At 53.4% G+C, this 17,913-nt stretch overlaps 1 protein-coding gene across 8 annotated transcripts; it reads left to right on the forward strand.

The window, feature by feature from the left end:
* Positions 1 to 687: 687 nt before the first annotated feature.
* BRPF1 (bromodomain and PHD finger containing 1) lies at positions 688 to 16,494 on the forward strand. 8 transcript variants are annotated; one of them, XM_059940280.1, is made up of 14 exons: positions 688 to 1,065; positions 2,975 to 3,583; positions 7,347 to 8,306; positions 9,150 to 9,312; positions 9,843 to 9,974; positions 10,350 to 10,496; positions 11,279 to 11,588; positions 11,916 to 12,236; positions 12,558 to 12,842; positions 13,340 to 13,487; positions 14,064 to 14,200; positions 14,303 to 14,421; positions 14,771 to 14,925; positions 15,646 to 16,494. In XM_059940280.1, the coding sequence occupies exons 2-14, from the start codon at positions 2,985 to 2,987 to the stop codon at positions 15,827 to 15,829; spliced, it is 3,660 nt and encodes a 1,219-aa protein (XP_059796263.1). In that variant the 5' UTR covers positions 688 to 1,065; positions 2,975 to 2,984; the 3' UTR covers positions 15,830 to 16,494. The 8 variants fall into 8 exon arrangements, with proteins under 8 accessions (XP_059796263.1, XP_059796264.1, XP_059796265.1 ...); XM_059940281.1 differs by having other exon boundaries at positions 11,919 to 12,236; XM_059940282.1 differs by having other exon boundaries at positions 10,350 to 10,478.
* Positions 16,495 to 17,913: the final 1,419 nt, after the last annotated feature.

Consider the following 17,913-nt stretch of genomic DNA (forward strand, 5'->3'; position numbering starts at 1 on the left):
GTTCCAGGCCCACCCAAAGCCCCGCCCTTTCTTTTCTGAGGCCCACTTTTCTGTTTAGTCCCACGCTTCACCCCACGTTCAGCCCCTCTTCTCCTTACTGTGGTCTGCTTTACAGATGGCCCCGCCCACTCTCCGCAAACCCCGCCCCGTAGACTGGTTTATTCTTCCAGCCCCGCCCCGCCCCTACCTATAACTCCGGGTCCCCCTTAGGCTCCAGTCCGCGTCCCTCTTGCTCTTGGCCCTGCCCCCAGTCCCGCCCCGTGGCTCCCGCCCCGCCTCGCCGCCTTCCTCCGAGACCAAGGCCAGGTCCCTACCGCAGCCGCGGCGCCAGCAGGAGGGAGGGAGGGAGGAGCGGGGGAGAGAGGCGGAGGGAGGATGGGGGGAGAGAGGCAGAGGGGGAAGGGAGAAGGGCGGGCTCCTCACGCCCAGTCCGCGCTCACCGTACGTGGCCGCAGATTCGCTACAAACGGCCCCACCACTCCGGATCCCGAGTCCCGCAACTTCAGTCCCCAGAAACTCAACTCTAAGATGGAGGTGCTAGAAAAGCCATGTAGGGTGTCCAGGGGCCCTTCCGAATCCCAGAGAATGGCCTCTCGAGCCTCAGCGGGCGGGCGGAGATCTGTGGCGAAAGTGCAGCTCGGCAGCGTTGCGGCGTCGCGTTTACCCTGCGCAGACGCCGTCGCCGCCGCTGCTGCCGCCGCCGCTGCCACTGCCTTTGCCGCCACCGTCTCCGCCGCCGCCGTCCCCGTGCTGCCTCTGGTAGCCTCCATTGTTCCGGCGGTGCTGGGTCCCGAGACCGGGCAACCTAGGGGCTTTCGAAAGGGGCGGCGGCCGCCGCAACTGAGAGACAGGGGCGCCGGCGGGACTGGGAGCGGCAGGGGTCAGCGCGGGAATCCCAGGGAGCCGGGCCAGAGCGTGGGGCGGCAGGGAGTCGGGGTGGCGAGGTCTGCAGTCTCCGGAATTGGGGCTCCCCATCCCCGGCCCGTCTTTCCCCGCCGGCCTCCCCTAGTGGGGTCGGAGCCCCGGCGGGCGCCCTCGGCAATGAGCCCGGACTCGAGGTGGCCGGTGAGTGCGGGCCAGGAACCAGGGCGGGAGTGGCCAGCCGGGAAGGGGTAGGCTACTTTCGTGGGGCGCGCACTGAGCTGCCCGGCCCGAGTACCCTCGGGCCACTCCAGCCCGGAGAACTGACAGTGCATTAGCTCACAGCCTGCATCCCGGGCAACAGTGTATCCTTCGGGGTTGCCTGGGGCTGCCTGGGCCAATGGCAGGAGAGGAGCCTTGTTTAACTTTTTACACTTTGACAAAGGGGAAACGTAGCCGCATCCGGGAGAGGGCTGCGGGCACCGCCCGGGCCCGGCCTAATCCCTCTGGCCTCCGCCCCCTACTTCCTCCAGCCCTCTGAGCGCCTGGGGCAGATGCCGCCGCCATACCCCTGGGCCTGGGGCCCTCCCCACGGGCTTTCGGGTCTTAGTTGCCTTGTCTCTCCTCTGTGCTTCTGCTGAGGCCCAGCGGGACGTTTGCTGGAGGTTTCTGTGTTACTTAGGAAGCCGGGGCAGCAGAGCTGCAGCGTTCACCAGGGACTCAAAATTGAAAGAGGAGAGTTTGTTTGTGCTTCTGATTGGTTTGTTTAAAGACAGGTGCAGGTAGGAAGTAGGGGCGAGTTTAAGGAGTAGTTTTACTGATATGACAATCTGGGGCTTTGACAGAGAGACTGGAGCAGCTCACTAGCTTGGTTAAGTCGCAGGAGAGGAGCCAACAAGGACCGTTATTAATCAGGGAGCTCAGGGTGGCTTTGCTTGGAATGGTGCCAAGACCACAGTTAAATTGTTGAACTCAGCTAGGCCTGGAGAAATTGGGGCAGTCTCTCTGACCAAGCTGGGCTTCCTGGGGGTTGGTGCCATCTGCTGTCTCCACTCACCCAGGAATACTGGAGAGGAGGAAGGGAGGGCTCTGAGGACCAGCATGGAGCTGAGTGTGCCTGGATTGTCATGTTCCTGTTTGTACCCTTAGGGCCTGGTGCCACTCCCAAGGCCAGGGCATAGGCTTACCGTAAAGGCCTCAGAAATTAACTAATTCTTTCTGTAACCCAGTGATTTCTGCTGGAGTCCAGGACCAAATCATTGGCTACCTGTTCAGGCTTCCGCATGGGCTGACACTAGCCTTCATCCATCTCAGCTCCAGAACTGGTGATCCCCTCATTTAGCTATTCATTCAACAGATTATTTATTCATTGGCCAAAACAACACTACATACCAGGTACTAGGGATACAGAGGTGGGTAGGCTCTGGTGTCTGCACTGCACCGCTCCCAGTCTAATGGGAGGAGACAGAGAACTTCCAGTGTGGTGAATGCCATGGTGGAGGTGAGGATGAAATGCTGTGGAAACACAGCTCTCCATGGGAGAGACAAAGAAGCATAACTGGAGTGACATTCGAGCCATGTTTTGAAGAATGAGTAGGAGCTCACTAATCAAGGAGGATGGAAGGCATTCTAAATAGAGATCATCTTGCAGGAATGAGAGGTTGTAACATTCAGGAACTGGCAAGTTGCCCTGGTTAGACAGAAATACAGCTGTAACTGGTGAAAAGAAGAATCTAGAAAGGAGGACTAAAGCCAAACAGTGAAAGGAGCACCTTGAATATCATCATAAGGAATTTGGATATTATCCTGAAGTAAGTGGGGAACATCAGGATGCTTTTAATCAAGAGACTAACATGATCATTTCTACTTGGTAGAAAGATCGTTCTGGACACATTGTGTGAGATTAGGCTAGAAGAACTGAGACATAGAGCAGGGTGATCAGGCAAGAGGTGATAAGGCCGAGACTATGGCCATGTTGTGGAGGAGGGGGCATTTGGAGCTGCTGTAGAGGTTGGCTGGCCAAAACCCTTGGGGAGAGAGAGGGCTGGAGAGAGTGGAGTGGGTGGCCAGGAGCTCTTCCCTGGGCCTGTGCTAACTGATCTGTACATTCTAGATGTGACAGCATGGGGGTGGACTTTGACGTGAAGACTTTCTGCCACAACTTGCGGGCAACTAAGCCACCGTATGAGTGCCCCGTGGAGACCTGCCGCAAGGTCTACAAGAGTTACAGTGGTATTGAGTACCACCTGTACCACTATGACCATGACAACCCACCGCCCCCACAGCAGACTCCACTCCGAAAGCACAAGAAGAAGGGGCGCCAGTCACGCCCAGCCAACAAGCAGTCGCCCACCCCCTCAGAGGTATCCCAGTCGCCCAGCCGTGAGGTGATGAGTTACGCACAGGCCCAGCGCATGGTGGAGGTGGACCTGCACGGCCGCGTCCACCGCATCAGCATCTTTGACAACTTGGATGTGGTGTCAGAAGATGAGGAGGCCCCTGAGGAGGCCCCTGAGAACGGCAGCAATAAGGAGAACACTGAGACACCGGCTGCTACTCCCAAGTCAGGCAAGCATAAGAACAAGGAGAAGCGCAAGGACTCCAACCATCACCATCACCACAGCGCTTCTGCAAGCACCACCCCCAAGCTGCCGGAGGTGGTGTACCGGGAGCTGGAGCAGGACACCCCTGACGCCCCGCCCCGGCCGACTTCCTATTACCGGTAAGGCCGCCTCCACCCCCCAACTCTGGAAAACTGGTCAAGCAGGGCTCAGGAGTCAAAGATAGGTGATAGGAAGCGGCAGGGGTAAAGCATAGCAGAAGCACACTGGTCCTGCCAAGGCAGAAGAGTGCCCCAGCTAATGATGATGGCACTTCCTATACACTGCCACATGCCAAGCCCTGCAGTGGGTGTTTTATAGCCATTCCATTATTTTATTCTCACAACTCACTCAGGTAGGTATTGTTCCGATTTCACAGATGAGGAAACCACGGTCCAGAAAAAGGACCAAACTTACGAGAAGTCACATGTCAGTAGATAGCTGACAAACCCAGGTTCCTCTGACTCCAAAGCTGCACTATTTCCACAGTATCAAAAGGTCCCATTTTTTGTTCCTCTTTCTACTCCATCACTCTGTGATCTTGGGAAAGGCATCCAGCTTTTGGTGTTGCAGTGATCCCATCTGCAGAGTAGGTATAATATTCCTCTGCTAGCCTAAAGGTATAAGACTAGGGACAATGATTTCATAAGGTTATAAAATCAGTTTGTAAATCTAAAGAAGTAATTTTCCCATTACTTGTTCTGTTATTCTCACCCATCCTTTAGCCTGCGTAAGCAGTATTTTCATCGCCTATGTTTTGTACTCCTCCAAGGACCCTTTTATTTGTTTCATTTAACTGTTTCTTAGTACCCCACTTCCTTCCAAAAATTAGTCACAGTGGCTCCTAATAAAGTCACAGGCATAGGGCTTCCCTGGTGACGCAGTGGTTGGGAATACACCTGCCAATGCAGGGGACACGGGTTCGAGCCCTGGTCCGGGAGGATCCCACATGCCGTGGAGCAACTAAGCCCGTGCACCACAACTACTGAGCCTGCGCTCTAGAGCCTGTGAGCCACGACTGCTGATGCCTGCACGCCTGGAGCCCGTGCTCCGCGACAGGAGGGGCCACCGCAATGAGAAGCCCGCGTGCAGCAACAAAGACCCAATGCAGCCAAAAATAAATAAATAAGTAAATTAATTAATTTTTTAAAAAAGTCACAGGCATAAGGCTAAATTCCTTTAACATGAGGTAAAAAATGAAGGAGTGGGGAAGTGTGGTGGTGGAACTACATACAGAAACCCTAGCTGAAGGATGGAATAAAAACCAAGTGTAAAACTTCTTAGAGTCTTGGCATCCAAGTCAAAGAGGGCATTTGGGTGAGTTCGTTAAGGAGCCATCTTTGGTATCAGCTAATCAGAAAGCCTGATCTCTGACAGGGACTTGTTGTAAAGGTTTTTATACGAAAGGTAGTTTTTACCAGAAGGGCAACCCATGTGATGTTATACTAAATCTCAGTTTTTTAAAAGCAAATCTTTGGGAACTCAAGTAATTTGGCCCAGTGTGTCACTCTTCTCTCACCGCTGTTCACATGCTAGCCAGTCTCTTCTTCCTCTCTTCCATCCTTTCATCTGTTCAGCCCAGCTCCATTTCCTTCTGGCTTTCCACTGTCTCTCTTGTCTGTTAGTACTGACGGCCATGCCCACCTCCCAACACACAGACCCCTCTCTGGGCCTGCCCTCTCTCCTAATGGCTCTTCAGTGCTCTTGGCTCCAATAGGCAGCCCAGCCCAGCTCCTCCTGCTCCTTTTCTTCATCCCTCCACTCAGATTCACTCTTTCCTCCGGGGGATCAGATCTGTTCTCCAGGCAGCAGCTCTCAGCTGGTGCACTGCAATCAGTTGGGAGGTGTGTTGCATGTAATTTGTTACTACTGTTAGCAGAACTGCCTGTTTTGGAAATGATTTACTTTTTATACAAATGTAAGAAGATTTGAGGTCATCTCTCTAATAATACCACTTGCTCTTGCTCACATCTGGTATGCTTTCTTGAGGGGGAGAGAGAGGGTGGAGTGTCAGCTGTTGTGTCAGGAATTGTACGTGACATGCAGCCTACCTTATCTGCGCCACAGCCTGTAATCTTGGTGCACTGTGGGGGTGTGTTACGCACCATCACATAATGTCACGTGTGTCGTGGCAGAGAAAAGGTTGAGAGCTGGTGCCAAGGCCTGGAAGGGACCAGATGTTTCACACCAGCCCTGAGCCACACCCTTTTTCAAGGATGAGGACATTGCATTCACCTTGGCAAGAGGTAAAGGGCTAAGGAAGAAGTTGCTTCTGATAGACACAGTATTTTAGTCTGTCCTCCCTTCCACCCCATAAATGTCTTTCAAATGAACAACACTGAGCACCTCTTTCTGTGTGGTGAATCAGACATGGTTCTTGCCTCTATCTAATAGTGGAGGAGTTAAGACACAAAAACAGTTACAACGCAAGACAGGGTGGGGCAGATCTATACAAAAACTAATCATAAAGCTAACATTTATTGAGTACTTGCTCCATGCCAGCTACTGTTCTAAGCCCTTTACCTGTAGTAACTCATTTAATGTTCACAACAGCTGTATGAAATAGGTTCAAGTTAGCATCACCATTCTACAGATGTGGAAACCAAGGCCCAGAGAGGTTAGCTCACTCGCCTGCTGTCATCCAGAGCATGGCTCCAGAACCTATGCTTGTGTGGCCTGCTCTAGCCCCCAGAGCCACATTTCCCTTGTGGAGAGGAGAGGGGAGGCATGGGAAGTAACATTTATCTAGGGCCTGCTGTGTGCCACTTGATTTAGCCCATTTGTTTTTGTAATTCCATTTAATCCTGATGTCTTTGGGAGTAAGTAGTAGTATCCTCATTCTGTCATCAATAAAACTGAGGTTCAGAAGAGGGCAGTGATGTCCTGAATGCCACAAAGTAACAGAGCCAGCGTGTAAATCCAGGTTTGTTAGGGGGCAAAGCCCTGCTCTTTCCGTTGAAGCTGCCTGTAGCTTTACAACACCAGGGTCAGGCCACCTGGAGTGTGCATGGCAAGGGGGTGGGGAGCCTGCTTTGTACCCCAGGCACCTGGAGCAGTCCTTAGCTGCAGCCCTGCTGGCCCACTGAGTGCTGTGAAGTGGAGTTTGAATTGTCACTCTGCCACTTCCTGGTTGTGTGAACTATCTGTGTTGGGCAGTTAATTAACTTCTCAAAGCTTCCAGTTTCTTCATCTATAAAGTGAGGGCAATAAAAACATTGACCCTATGGCTATGGGGAAAATAAATGTGATAACTTAGCACAATGCCTAGCTTATAGTAAATGCTCAGTAAATCTTAGCTATTCTGACTGTTATTCCCCAAGGCTATCCAGAGAGCACAGAGTACCTAGAGTTTGAGGGAGCCCTGAGCTGATGCTGGCACCAGCTAACAGGAGACCTACAGCAGCTGCATTCAGGACATAGCCAGTTGGTGGTAAAACAACTTATGTATGATTTGCAAATGAGAACTGAGGACCTTCCTTCCCCTGACTCCTTGTACCATCACCCAGACCACCCCAGTAATGGGTCCTAGCTGCCCCATCCTTCAGGAGTCTGGCTGAGCCTCTGCACCTCAGAGGAGGCAGTGTAGCAGCCAGGACATGAGCTTTGAAATCGGCATGGTTGGGTTCATATCCCAGCTCTGCCACTTTCTCACAAGAGGGCCAGGGCAGGTGAATTAACCTCCCCAAATGTAAGGTTTCCTTTTCTGCAAAATAAGAATAATTATAGGACTTAGAGTGCCTGGGGTAAAGGTGAGGATAGAATGAGACAACACAGATGTAAAGGCACAGGCCTGGAATAGGGTGAGTGCTTGGTAGATGTAACCCATGGTCTTTAAGGGAGGGAAATCTCAACCTTCTGGTGCTGAGCTGCCTCTGTGCACTGCAGGTACATCGAGAAGTCGGCGGAAGAGCTGGATGAGGAAGTAGAGTATGACATGGATGAGGAGGACTACATCTGGCTGGATATCATGAACGAGCGGCGGAAGACGGAGGGTGTGAGTCCCATTCCGCAGGAAATCTTTGAGTACTTAATGGACCGGCTGGAGAAAGAGTCCTACTTTGAGAGCCACAATAAAGGCGACCCCAATGCGCTAGTGGATGAGGATGCTGTGTGCTGTATCTGCAATGATGGTGAGTGCCAGAACAGCAATGTCATCCTCTTCTGTGACATGTGCAACCTGGCTGTGCACCAGGAGTGCTACGGTGTCCCCTACATCCCTGAGGGCCAGTGGCTGTGCCGCCGCTGCCTACAGTCACCCTCCCGTGCTGTGGACTGCGCCCTGTGCCCCAACAAGGGTGGTGCCTTCAAGCAGACAGATGATGGGCGCTGGGCCCATGTGGTGTGTGCCCTGTGGATCCCTGAGGTCTGCTTTGCCAACACGGTCTTCCTGGAGCCTATCGACAGCATCGAGCACATCCCGCCAGCTCGCTGGAAGCTGACCTGCTACATTTGCAAACAGCGGGGCTCAGGGGCCTGCATCCAGTGCCACAAGGCCAACTGCTACACAGCCTTCCATGTGACATGTGCCCAGCAGGCCGGCCTTTACATGAAGATGGAGCCTGTGCGGGAGACGGGTGCCAATGGCACCTCCTTCAGCGTCCGCAAGACTGCCTACTGCGACATCCATACACCTCCAGGTTCAGCACGCCGCCTGCCTGCCCTATCCCACAGCGAGGGGGAGGAGGAGGAGGAGGAGGAGGAGGAGGAGGGTAAGAGTTGGAGCTCAGAGAAGGTCAAGAAGGCCAAGGCCAAGTCCCGGATCAAGATGAAGAAGGCGCGGAAGATCTTGGCAGAGAAACGGGCAGCAGCACCTGTGGTGTCTGTGCCCTGCATCCCACCGCACAGGTATGAGGGGAGCAGGTAGACAGGCTGTTGAAGGAAGAAGCCCTGTTGGAGACTGACAGCCCACTGAGTGGAGTGACAGGGCTGGGGTATCTTATTCCTATCAGGAGCTACACAGACGTTTTGGGGGTTTTGTTGTTTTTTTTTTTTTAATATCAAAAGAGATGAGCTCTAGCAGGTCACCTGGCTTTTACATTAGGAACCAGAAACTTCAGCTTTTATCTGGCAGACCTAACATGTGTTTTAAACTGCCTTCCATTTTGATGAGGTGGTTTAAGTTAGGAAGAAAGAGGATAGAATAGCTACCAGCCACAGTGGAAGAAATGGTCTGACTCTGAAGGGAGAATGGAATGAAGAAGGGGGAAGGATACGCTCAAGGAATTGTGAAATGGTTACTGCCACAAATAAGTCCAAATGAGGGCTGCAGTCATCAGTTATTTTTTACTCTCTCTTGTGCTATCTAGTCGATTTCCTATAGTTTACTGCTGTACAATAGTACTTCATCTTAAAACCTTCCCAGGCTCAGTCTGAGTTGGGTATCCCAGGGTCAAACAGTACTCTGGGCTGCAGTGACAAGAGCAGTCTTAGGGGCCAGGCTCCCTGACCCACTGGTGAACAGAATTATGGATCTGGCTTAGAGCTGGGAGCTTGGCTTCCTGTCTGCTGAGTTGCCATTGACAGCTCTCTTTGCTCTTCTTTGCCTTAGCCCGGTGTCATAGGCCTTTCTGACAATAGATTTATTCCCTATGTAGCCCCACTCAGAAACTCTCATTAGCCAGAGACCACTGTTCTGCTTAAGAAAATCAGGGCCCAAGAGGTTTTTCTCTTTGCTCTCCTGCTTCCCAGGCTCAGTAAAATCACTAACCGCCTGACCATCCAAAGGAAGAGCCAGTTCATGCAGAGGCTGCACAGCTACTGGACACTAAAGAGGCAGTCACGGAATGGGGTCCCACTGCTGCGTCGCCTGCAGACACACCTGCAGTCTCAGAGGAACTGTGACCAAGTTGGGGTACTGTGTCAGATTCCCTGTGGGCTCTAGGAACTAGTGCCAGGGGGACGAGGACAAAGAATTTTTTTTTGGCTGTACCACCCGGCATGTGGGATCTTAGTTCCCCGACCAGGGATCGAACCCGCACCCCCTGCCTTGGAAGCGCGGAGTCTTAACCACTGGAGCACCAGGGAAGTCCCCAAGGACAGAGATTTGTGACTGTAGCTTCCAGTGTCTGAAGGGTTGGGCTGTTTCCTCCTTTAAACTAGGCCTCAAAGCAAGCTCAGGATGAAATCCTTACAGATTATTTTTAACGTATTTTTCCTATGTGTTCATCTGTTCGTTCACAGCAAGCATATACTGAGCACCGACTCTGTGCTGGGCCTAGGGGACACGTGGGTTGAGGAGCTTCCACTTCACTTAGTTAGTGAGCCTACCAATAAATCACTGTGCTCTCTCCTTTGGCTTTACCTGCCCTTGACCCACGTTTCCTGGGCTCTCGTCCCCTCTGGCTCTCTCATCATTTCCTGATCCCTCTTTTGCCTCTTCAGAGAGATTCTGAAGACAAGAACTGGGCCCTCAAAGAACAGCTCAAGTCCTGGCAGCGGCTTCGGCATGACCTGGAGCGAGCCCGGCTGCTGGTGGAGCTGATCCGCAAGCGGGAGAAACTCAAAAGGGAGACGGTGAGTGCTCCTGGGCCAACTCTTTTTTACAGTAGAGAAAACAGACCCAGGAAAACAGAAAACATGGACAAGTATGTGTCACCTGTCCAGGAAGCAACAGGGCTGATGCGGGAGTCAGGTCTCCTGAGCTCAGTTTGCTCTCAGGCCCACCGGAAGCAGAATGTCACAGGAGAGTATGAACGGAATCCTAAATTATGTGATGCAGGTAGCTGGTGCTGGGAGCTTAAGGAAGGGAAAGTCCAGAGGAGTCAAGTACACCGAGCTGTGTTGGGTGGGAAGGAAGGCGAGTTCCCATACCAGCTACAACCATCTCCTCAGACCTCTCTGCCAAGGGACTGGCCTAGGCCTGGCTGATTGGGCCTTTATGTGTGTCAGATCAAGGTCCAGCAGATTGCCATGGAGATGCAGCTGACCCCTTTCCTCATCCTCCTTCGAAAAACCCTGGAGCAGCTCCAAGAGAAGGACACAGGCAACATCTTCAGCGAGCCGGTCCCTCTGTCTGAGGTAACCGAATTGGACGAAGTAAGAATCCCTTCCCCTCACTCCACCTTCTTTCTGTTCCTCTCCCAGATGCAACCCCGCTGCAGGTCTGGGCCAGGGACTAGGAGGGGACCTTGAAGAGAGGGGCTGGTGGCTCTGGGGCTCCAGGATGAACTGGAGCCACATGCATCACCTGGACTCTGTCTTGTCCCTGTCATATCCCAAGGGCCCAGAATGGGAGGCAATCTGCACTCCTTCCCCAGAGGCAGGGACTGAGTCTGCCAAATGAATAATCCCAGGGCAGGAAGACACTTTCCGGGTGCTGAACCCTAGAACGGAGAATTTAGAAGGCTCAGCACCTAAAGAACCATCTCTGAAGCCCTAGGTCCTGACTGGCAGACTCTTCTCTCTAAAAGGTATAAAATGAGAGGCCTGAGGCAGCAGCCTCCTTATAAGTCTTAATGATAAGTAAAAAGAACTATAGGAATGCAAGGTGGTGTTATTTCCAGAGGATTCCCCTAGTCATTTTCTTACTAAAGCCTCATATGGCTCTAGGAGGTAGATTTGGCTGTAATTTCATTACTGTTTTCTAGGTGAGGAAAAGAAGGCCCAGAGAGGTTAAGAGGCTTGCCAAGGTCACACAGCTTGTGACTAGTAAAGTCAAGACTAGAATCCGGCTTTCTTTTCCCCTGTGCTGTATGCCTGCCTCTAACTGTGGTGGGAGGAGGTTGCTGGATGCATTTCAAGGGAGGTTGTTAGGAACAGGGGTTCAGGGGGAATGAGGAACGTATCTCCACTTAGGTACACCTACCGTGTTCTCCCAGGTACCTGACTACCTAGACCACATCAAAAAGCCTATGGACTTTTTCACCATGAAGCAGAACTTGGAGGCTTACCGCTACCTGAACTTTGATGATTTTGAGGAGGACTTCAACCTCATCGTCAGCAACTGCCTCAAGTATAATGCCAAGGATACCATCTTCTACCGGGCAGCAGTGCGGCTCCGTGAGCAGGGTGGTGCTGTGCTCCGCCAGGCCCGGCGCCAGGCAGAAAAAATGGGCATTGACTTTGAGACGGGCATGCATATCCCCCACAGCCTGGCTGGAGACGAGGCCTCACACCACACCGAAGATGGTGGGTGATAAGTCACACCTCCACATAGAGGCCAATGCCAGGGATGAACAGCTTTCCAAAGTCCCCTCCTGGGAGCAGGCAGTGTAGGCAGGAAGCAGCTAGGCTGAGCAGTGGCAAGCTACCCCCAGGAATGCTCTCTAAGAAGCCAGACTGGGTGAATGGATAGCAGTCCCTGCCATTCCGCATCTCGGTGCTACTGTTTTACAGCTGTCCCTGGTGAGAAGCAGAGGGGGAGAAGAGTGGGTTTCTTGTTGCCTGCCCAGGTTCACGGGGCCCAGAGGACTGCCCTGAGTCTGACCCTTTCCTCCCTATTCCCACCCCTGGCAGCAGAGGAAGAGCGGCTGGTCCTGCTGGAGAACCAGAAGCACTTGCCAGTGGAAGAGCAGCTGAAGCTGTTGCTCGAGCGGCTGGATGAGGTGAATGCCAGTAAGCAGAGCGTGGGCCGCTCACGGCGTGCAAAGATGATCAAGAAAGAGATGACGGCGCTGCGGCGCAAGCTTGCCAACCAGCGGGAAACTGGACGGGATGGGCCTGAGCGGCATGGCCTCTCCAGCCGGGGCAGCCTGACACCCCACCCGGCAGCCTGTGACAAGGACGGGCAGACAGACAGTGCCGCCGAGGAGAGCAGCAGCCAGGAGACAAGCAAAGGTCTGAACCCCGCAGCATGGTGGACCCCGAGGCCAGCCAGACTTTGACTCTGCAGCACACACTCAGCGCCTGCCATGCCCCAGGCAGAGGTCCCTCATGCACAGCCAGCTGCACTTTCTCCCTCATTCCCCAGTCAAGGGCCTCTTAGCTGCCTCTCTGGCTATTTGTATAAGAGACAATGTTCCCAACTCCATGCCCCCCCAATTATCTCCCCTACTCTAGCTGGAGTTATGGTCCTATATACCCAGGGCCTACCCTGGACGTATGCCCTTCCCACATCAGGCCCCTCACCGACTCTCCTTCTCTCTTTCTCTGCTCCAGGCCTGGGTCCCAACATGTCCTCAACCCCCGCACATGAGGTGGGCAGGAGAACCTCAGTTCTGTTCTCCAAAAAGAACCCGAAGACAGCTGGACCGCCCAAGAGGCCGGGCCGGCCCCCAAAAAACCGGGAGAGCCAGATGACCCCCAGCCACGGAGGCAGTCCTGTGGGGCCCCCCCAGCTCCCCATCATGGGCTCCCTGCGTCAGCGCAAGCGGGGTAGGAGCCCTCGGCCCAGTTCGAGTTCAGACAGCGACAGTGATAAATCCACAGAAGACCCCCCAATGGGTGAGCCTCACCATCACCCAGCCCCCCAGTAGAGTGAGCAAAGCTGCCATCCTTCCCAATATAACTCCCACCTATCCCTTCATTTGCCCATAATATATCAGAGCTAGAAGGGCCCTTAGGAATCCTTTAATTCAATTCCCTCATTTTACAAACGGGGAAACTGAAGCCCAGAGATGATGACCCAGCTAGATTCCCATCCAGGGCCCCCCCTCCTGCATTGTATCACTTCACCTTTTCTCTTCTTATCCTCCTTGGGGAATCTCCTTTAAGCCATTTGTGTCCTAAGGCCAGTAACTGCCAAGGGAAGTGCAAGGGGTGGGGCAGAGCTGTGGCCAACTGTGGTGGACACTGCCCAGAGCTAGCTCTGCTGGCCAAGGTTGGAGGAATTTTCCAGCACAGAAGTGAAAGCCAAGCTCTAAGTCCCTCTTACCCCCAGTAGATCTCTGATCTACGTCTTCCTGACTGATTCCTTCCCTTCCCCCCTCCCCCCAACCAAGACTTACCAGCCAACGGCTTCAGCAGTGGAAACCAGCCAGTAAAGAAGAGTTTCTTGGTATATCGTAATGACTGCAGCCTTCCTCGGAGCAGCTCAGACTCTGAGTCCAGCAGCAGTAGCAGCAGCAGTGCTGCCTCAGACCGGACCAGGTACCAGTCCTCCGGGTCAAGACCCACCTCCGGGATGGCCTTCCAGATTTCCCTGTGGGGAGTGGGGTGGCAGCCATCTTAGCCTAGATTGAGATGGCTCAAACCAAAGGTTCTCTGCAAAATAAATGGAATAGATGAGACTGTCACCATAATGAAACAGAGGGGCCCACCCTGTGTTAAGCTGATGGTTTAGAACAGAGGGCATAAACCGGTTCCTTGTGGCCTGGGTTTGGCCTGCAAACATATTTTGTTTGGCCAGCATGGTATTAAAAAAAAAAAAAAGATTCGGAAGTGCCATATAAAATTCCCAGTTTCTGTAGTCTCTTTAAAAATCAGACTGGCAATTCTGGCCACTGTTGACTTAACACGGGCGCATGCATTCATCACTACTGCTATATCCAGCCCACTTCAGTCAAATCGCCCCCAAGTCCCTGAGGGCATTTGAGTTTGAAATTCTTCAAGTAGCCTCTGCTTTCCAAACGTCTTAGACCCTAGGGGCTTAAAGAAGGGAGGATACCCACCATGCCATTCCCCACTCTTCCCCTTCTTTGAGTTGAGCTTCCCTTTTGTCCACAGCACAACGCCTTCAAAACAAGGCCGGGGCAAGCCCTCCTTCTCTCGGGGCACATTCCCAGAGGACAGCAGTGAAGATACCTCAGGCACTGAGAACGAGGCCTACTCCGTGGGCACTGGCCGCGGCGTGGGCCACAGCAGTAAGTACGCCCGCCCAAAGCCAGGGGTTCTGGGGGCCCAGTGCCAGGGCCTTGCCAGACCCCGGACTGCTGATCCGCCTCCTCTCTCCCATTCCTGTGAAGTGGTAAGGAAGAGTCTGGGCCGGGGAGCTGGCTGGCTGTCAGAGGATGAGGACTCCCCGCTGGATGCTCTGGACCTGGTGTGGGCCAAATGCCGGGGGTATCCATCATACCCAGCTCTGGTAGGCTTCCACTTTTCTTGTCATATCCCTTGTCTTCCAACCCCAGAACACACACTCAAAAGTAGCAGACTTTTCCTACTCTCTGCTGAGCTGCAGAGCACAGGAGTCTTTGGCAGATAGACACTTAGAGGTCCCTGGTTAGTTTCTCCATCTCTCCCTTTTTCTTCCCTTTGCCCCTTGGGCTCTGAAATAGTTCAGCATGGGAAGAAGCCAAGGGTCAGCACTGCAGCCCTAGGAGTGTGATAACCTTTTTCTGTTCCCACTTCAGATGTAGTCTCCAAATTCTTGGATAGGGTAAGCCTTGGGAAGGAGGAGACTGAACTAAACCAAGGTCTTATTACACCCTTAGATCATTGATCCAAAGATGCCCCGGGAAGGTATGTTCCACCATGGGGTTCCCATCCCTGTGCCCCCACTGGAGGTGCTGAAGCTTGGGGAACAGATGACCCAGGAAGCCCGAGAGCATCTCTACCTCGTCCTCTTCTTTGACAACAAGCGAACCTGGTAAGGGAGGAGGGGAGCATTTGATGTGACTCATAGCCACAGATGCAACCCTCGGTATCGGGGCAGGCTGCCAGGGAACTCCAGCAACAGACAGCCTGAGCTGTCATAAATCAGTGGGGGAGGGACTTAGATCTTTGAGCAAAAGGGTTGTGTTGACCGAGAGACTGAGCGGGCAGCAGCTGACAGCTGTAGCTAGAAATCAAAGGACCGTGAGTGACTGTGACAAATGTGGGGGTGGCTCCCCACCCAGACTAAAGTGGCTTCTAGACTTACTTTTCCCACCTCTGCCTCCATGGTGACAAGATGGGGATAAAGCAGGCATAATCATTCAGGTTCTGAATCCCTGTTCCGGCACACTTACACGTGTAGTCTCTGGTTGTTAATTGTCTGCAGAGGATGTTTAATGTCACTTAAGTCTGCCTGGAGCCCACTGGACAAGGTACCTATTTCAGGGTTGGTCAAGGCTCCTTTTTGTGCCCATAAATACCCTATGATTACCCCGTTGTGACCGATGACTGGGCTCTTTTCAGCACTAGCCTGTGAGCAGTTCCTTGAGAGCAGGGACTGCATCTCTTGGTTTCTTTAATTCCCACCAGAGCCTGGCCCAGAGTGGGGCACTCAGGAGGAGTTTTTGAAGGAATGAACAAGTGAGGAAGGCTGGTGCCTGTTGCTCCCCCAGAGATAAGAGATGACTTACTCGATTCTCACCTCGTCCTACAGGCAGTGGCTGCCCAGGACTAAGCTGGTTCCTCTGGGCGTGAACCAGGACCTTGACAAGGAGAAGATGCTGGAGGGCCGGAAATCCAACATCCGCAAGTCAGTACAGATCGCCTACCACAGGGCTCTGCAGCACCGCAGCAAGGTGCAGGGCGAGCAGAGCAGTGAGACCAGCGATAGTGACTGATACTGTCCAGCACAACCCAACCTACAGTGCCCAGCCACCTCTCTCCTCCCCTTTGCTCACTGTCCTGGAGTGGCACCGGCCTCTGCACTGACTCATTCCTGGTCTTGGGGCCAGTCTCAGGGGAAGCTGGGTGGGGGAGGTCCCTCCCGCCCTGAGTGCAGCTGGACTGTACAGAACACTCCAAGGGCCCATGGGGGCTCTGCGCAATGAGAGGGGAGGTCCCACAGGCCAGAAAGCTCCAGAGACCTCATGGCATTGTAGCGCAAGTTGGTGGGCCAAGGTTAGGACACTGCGTAAAACAGGCCATCCAACCACCTCTGCCTACTCATGCCAGGAGAACCCCTAACTGCCTGGTGGCCTGAGGCCCCTGAGGTGGTGAGGTGAGCTGGCATCTGCACAGCCTAGCAGTGAGATTGATGTCTGTCCAGCCCGGAAGAGGGGCACTAGGTGACCCCCTCCCCTGCTGTTGTAAATACTGTAAATAGTGGAGAATTTAAATTATTCTCATTTGTAACTGCGTTTCCGGGTCGCGCCAGAGTCATTTGGTACTAAAAAAAAGCCTGGGGCCTGTCCCCACTTCCCTTCTTCCCATAGATTCCCCCACCTTTCAAACTGGTTTGTATTTATTTCAAAGGAAGAAAATATATTGATTCTTAGAAAATAAATGGTCTGTTTGGAATTCTTGGTTCTTGCCTTCTGCCAGGGCAAAAGGGATAAACAGGGAGGCTGTGTTCCTCAGGGATGGTAAATGATTGGGCCCAAGTGGTTGCTGGCTGCTGTGTCTGCTGCATTTGTAAGACAACAGCAAAGATAATATTGGCTTGGCCGAAAAGTTCATTCGTGTTTTTCTGTAACGTCTTACGGAAAAACCCAAACGAACTTTTTGGCTAACCCAGTATGAGAGCTCCCATTTCCCGTGTCCTTCACTGAGTGGTAGACCCTGTGCTGAAGCACCTTCAGATACACAGTTTTTGTATAATCCTTGCAATAACTATGGGGAAAGTTAATGACAGGGTAGATATCTCCAAAATGACACCAAGGTTTAGACAAATTAAGTAACTTGCCTAAGTTCCCACAACTAGGAAGTCGCAGAGCTAGCATTTGAACAAGAGCCTGCCTCCAAAGCTGGCTCTTCAACCAGTATGCCGAACGGCTGGAAGGGAAGTGTCTAGTGGCCATTCCTTTGTGAACTGCAGATGCTTCGAGTCCTTTGCCAGTGGGACGGTCCGGGTGCTGCTTCAGAGTCACTATAGCTGTGTGACCCTTCTTCCCCTGTTTAGCTGGGGACTGAGCAGGAATTCAGAGGGACTCTTCATTCCCCACCTTGACACCTTCTCTTCCAATTTAAACATTTACTGGAGGATGCCCTCTAAGCACTAGGCACCTGTGGGCTGTCGTGCCTGCAGAGGAGACACGCACAGGAAGCAGCTGCCCCAGGGCCTTGGGGCTCCTGAAGCCCGGAACTGAGACGCTGCCAGGCTCACAGCCCCCCCTGCTAGGAACTGTGGCAAGAGGGACACAGATAAATCAGCTGCCAGTCTGTCCCTTAAGGAATCTGAAGGCTAATCGCTCAGATGCAGTAACCAAGAATCACCGGCCAGAGGCAGTTCTTGTGTCCCTGTTTTTTGTGTCTTTCTCTAGAAGGTAAGAAGTTACATGATACATCTCTCCTGGGCCAGGCAGCCGGCCCTGGCACCGGGGCTGCCCGGGGGCCACACACTTGGCGGTCCTGTGGCCTCGCTGGGCCGCTGGGCGCAGTCCCCGAGGAAGGCCTACCCGGGCCCCGTTGGGCAGGGCTGAGGGAGGGCTGTGGAGGAAGGCCCTAGACGGAGGGAGCAGCTGTGGCAGCCAGCGGGCGGCGCCCGGCGGGACAGTCCGAGGAGGCAGGCCTCTGACGAGGAAGTCTGTGAGGAGGCCTAAGGCTACAGCGTCGAGGCTCAGGGACAAGCCCTTGGAGGGGAGCGGCTCAGCGGGTGAGCGCGAAGGCAGAATCCTCGGGAGCCAGACGCCGTGGAGACACCTCAGGGGCTCGGCGGGCCCGGAGCTGCGTTCTGGCGCGATTCTCAGTGAGGGGGTGCTTCAGG

The sequence above is a fragment of the Balaenoptera ricei genome, chromosome 11 (assembly GCF_028023285.1).
Source record: "Balaenoptera ricei isolate mBalRic1 chromosome 11, mBalRic1.hap2, whole genome shotgun sequence".
NCBI classification, from domain to species: Eukaryota; Metazoa; Chordata; class Mammalia; order Artiodactyla; family Balaenopteridae; genus Balaenoptera; species Balaenoptera ricei.

What these genes read in the sequence shown, in the direction of transcription:
- BRPF1 (XM_059940278.1), top strand. Translation starts at nt 2,985, where the DNA reads ATGGGGGTGGACTTTGACGTGAAGACTTTCTGCCACAACTTGCGGGCA. An exon ending in CCCTGCATCCCACCGCACAG is followed by an intron (nt 8,307 to 9,149) that starts GTATGAGGGGAG and finishes CCTGCTTCCCAG; the next exon opens with GCTCAGTAAAATCACTAACC. An exon ending in AGAAACTCAAAAGGGAGACG is followed by an intron (nt 9,975 to 10,349) that starts GTGAGTGCTCCT and finishes TATGTGTGTCAG; the next exon opens with ATCAAGGTCCAGCAGATTGC.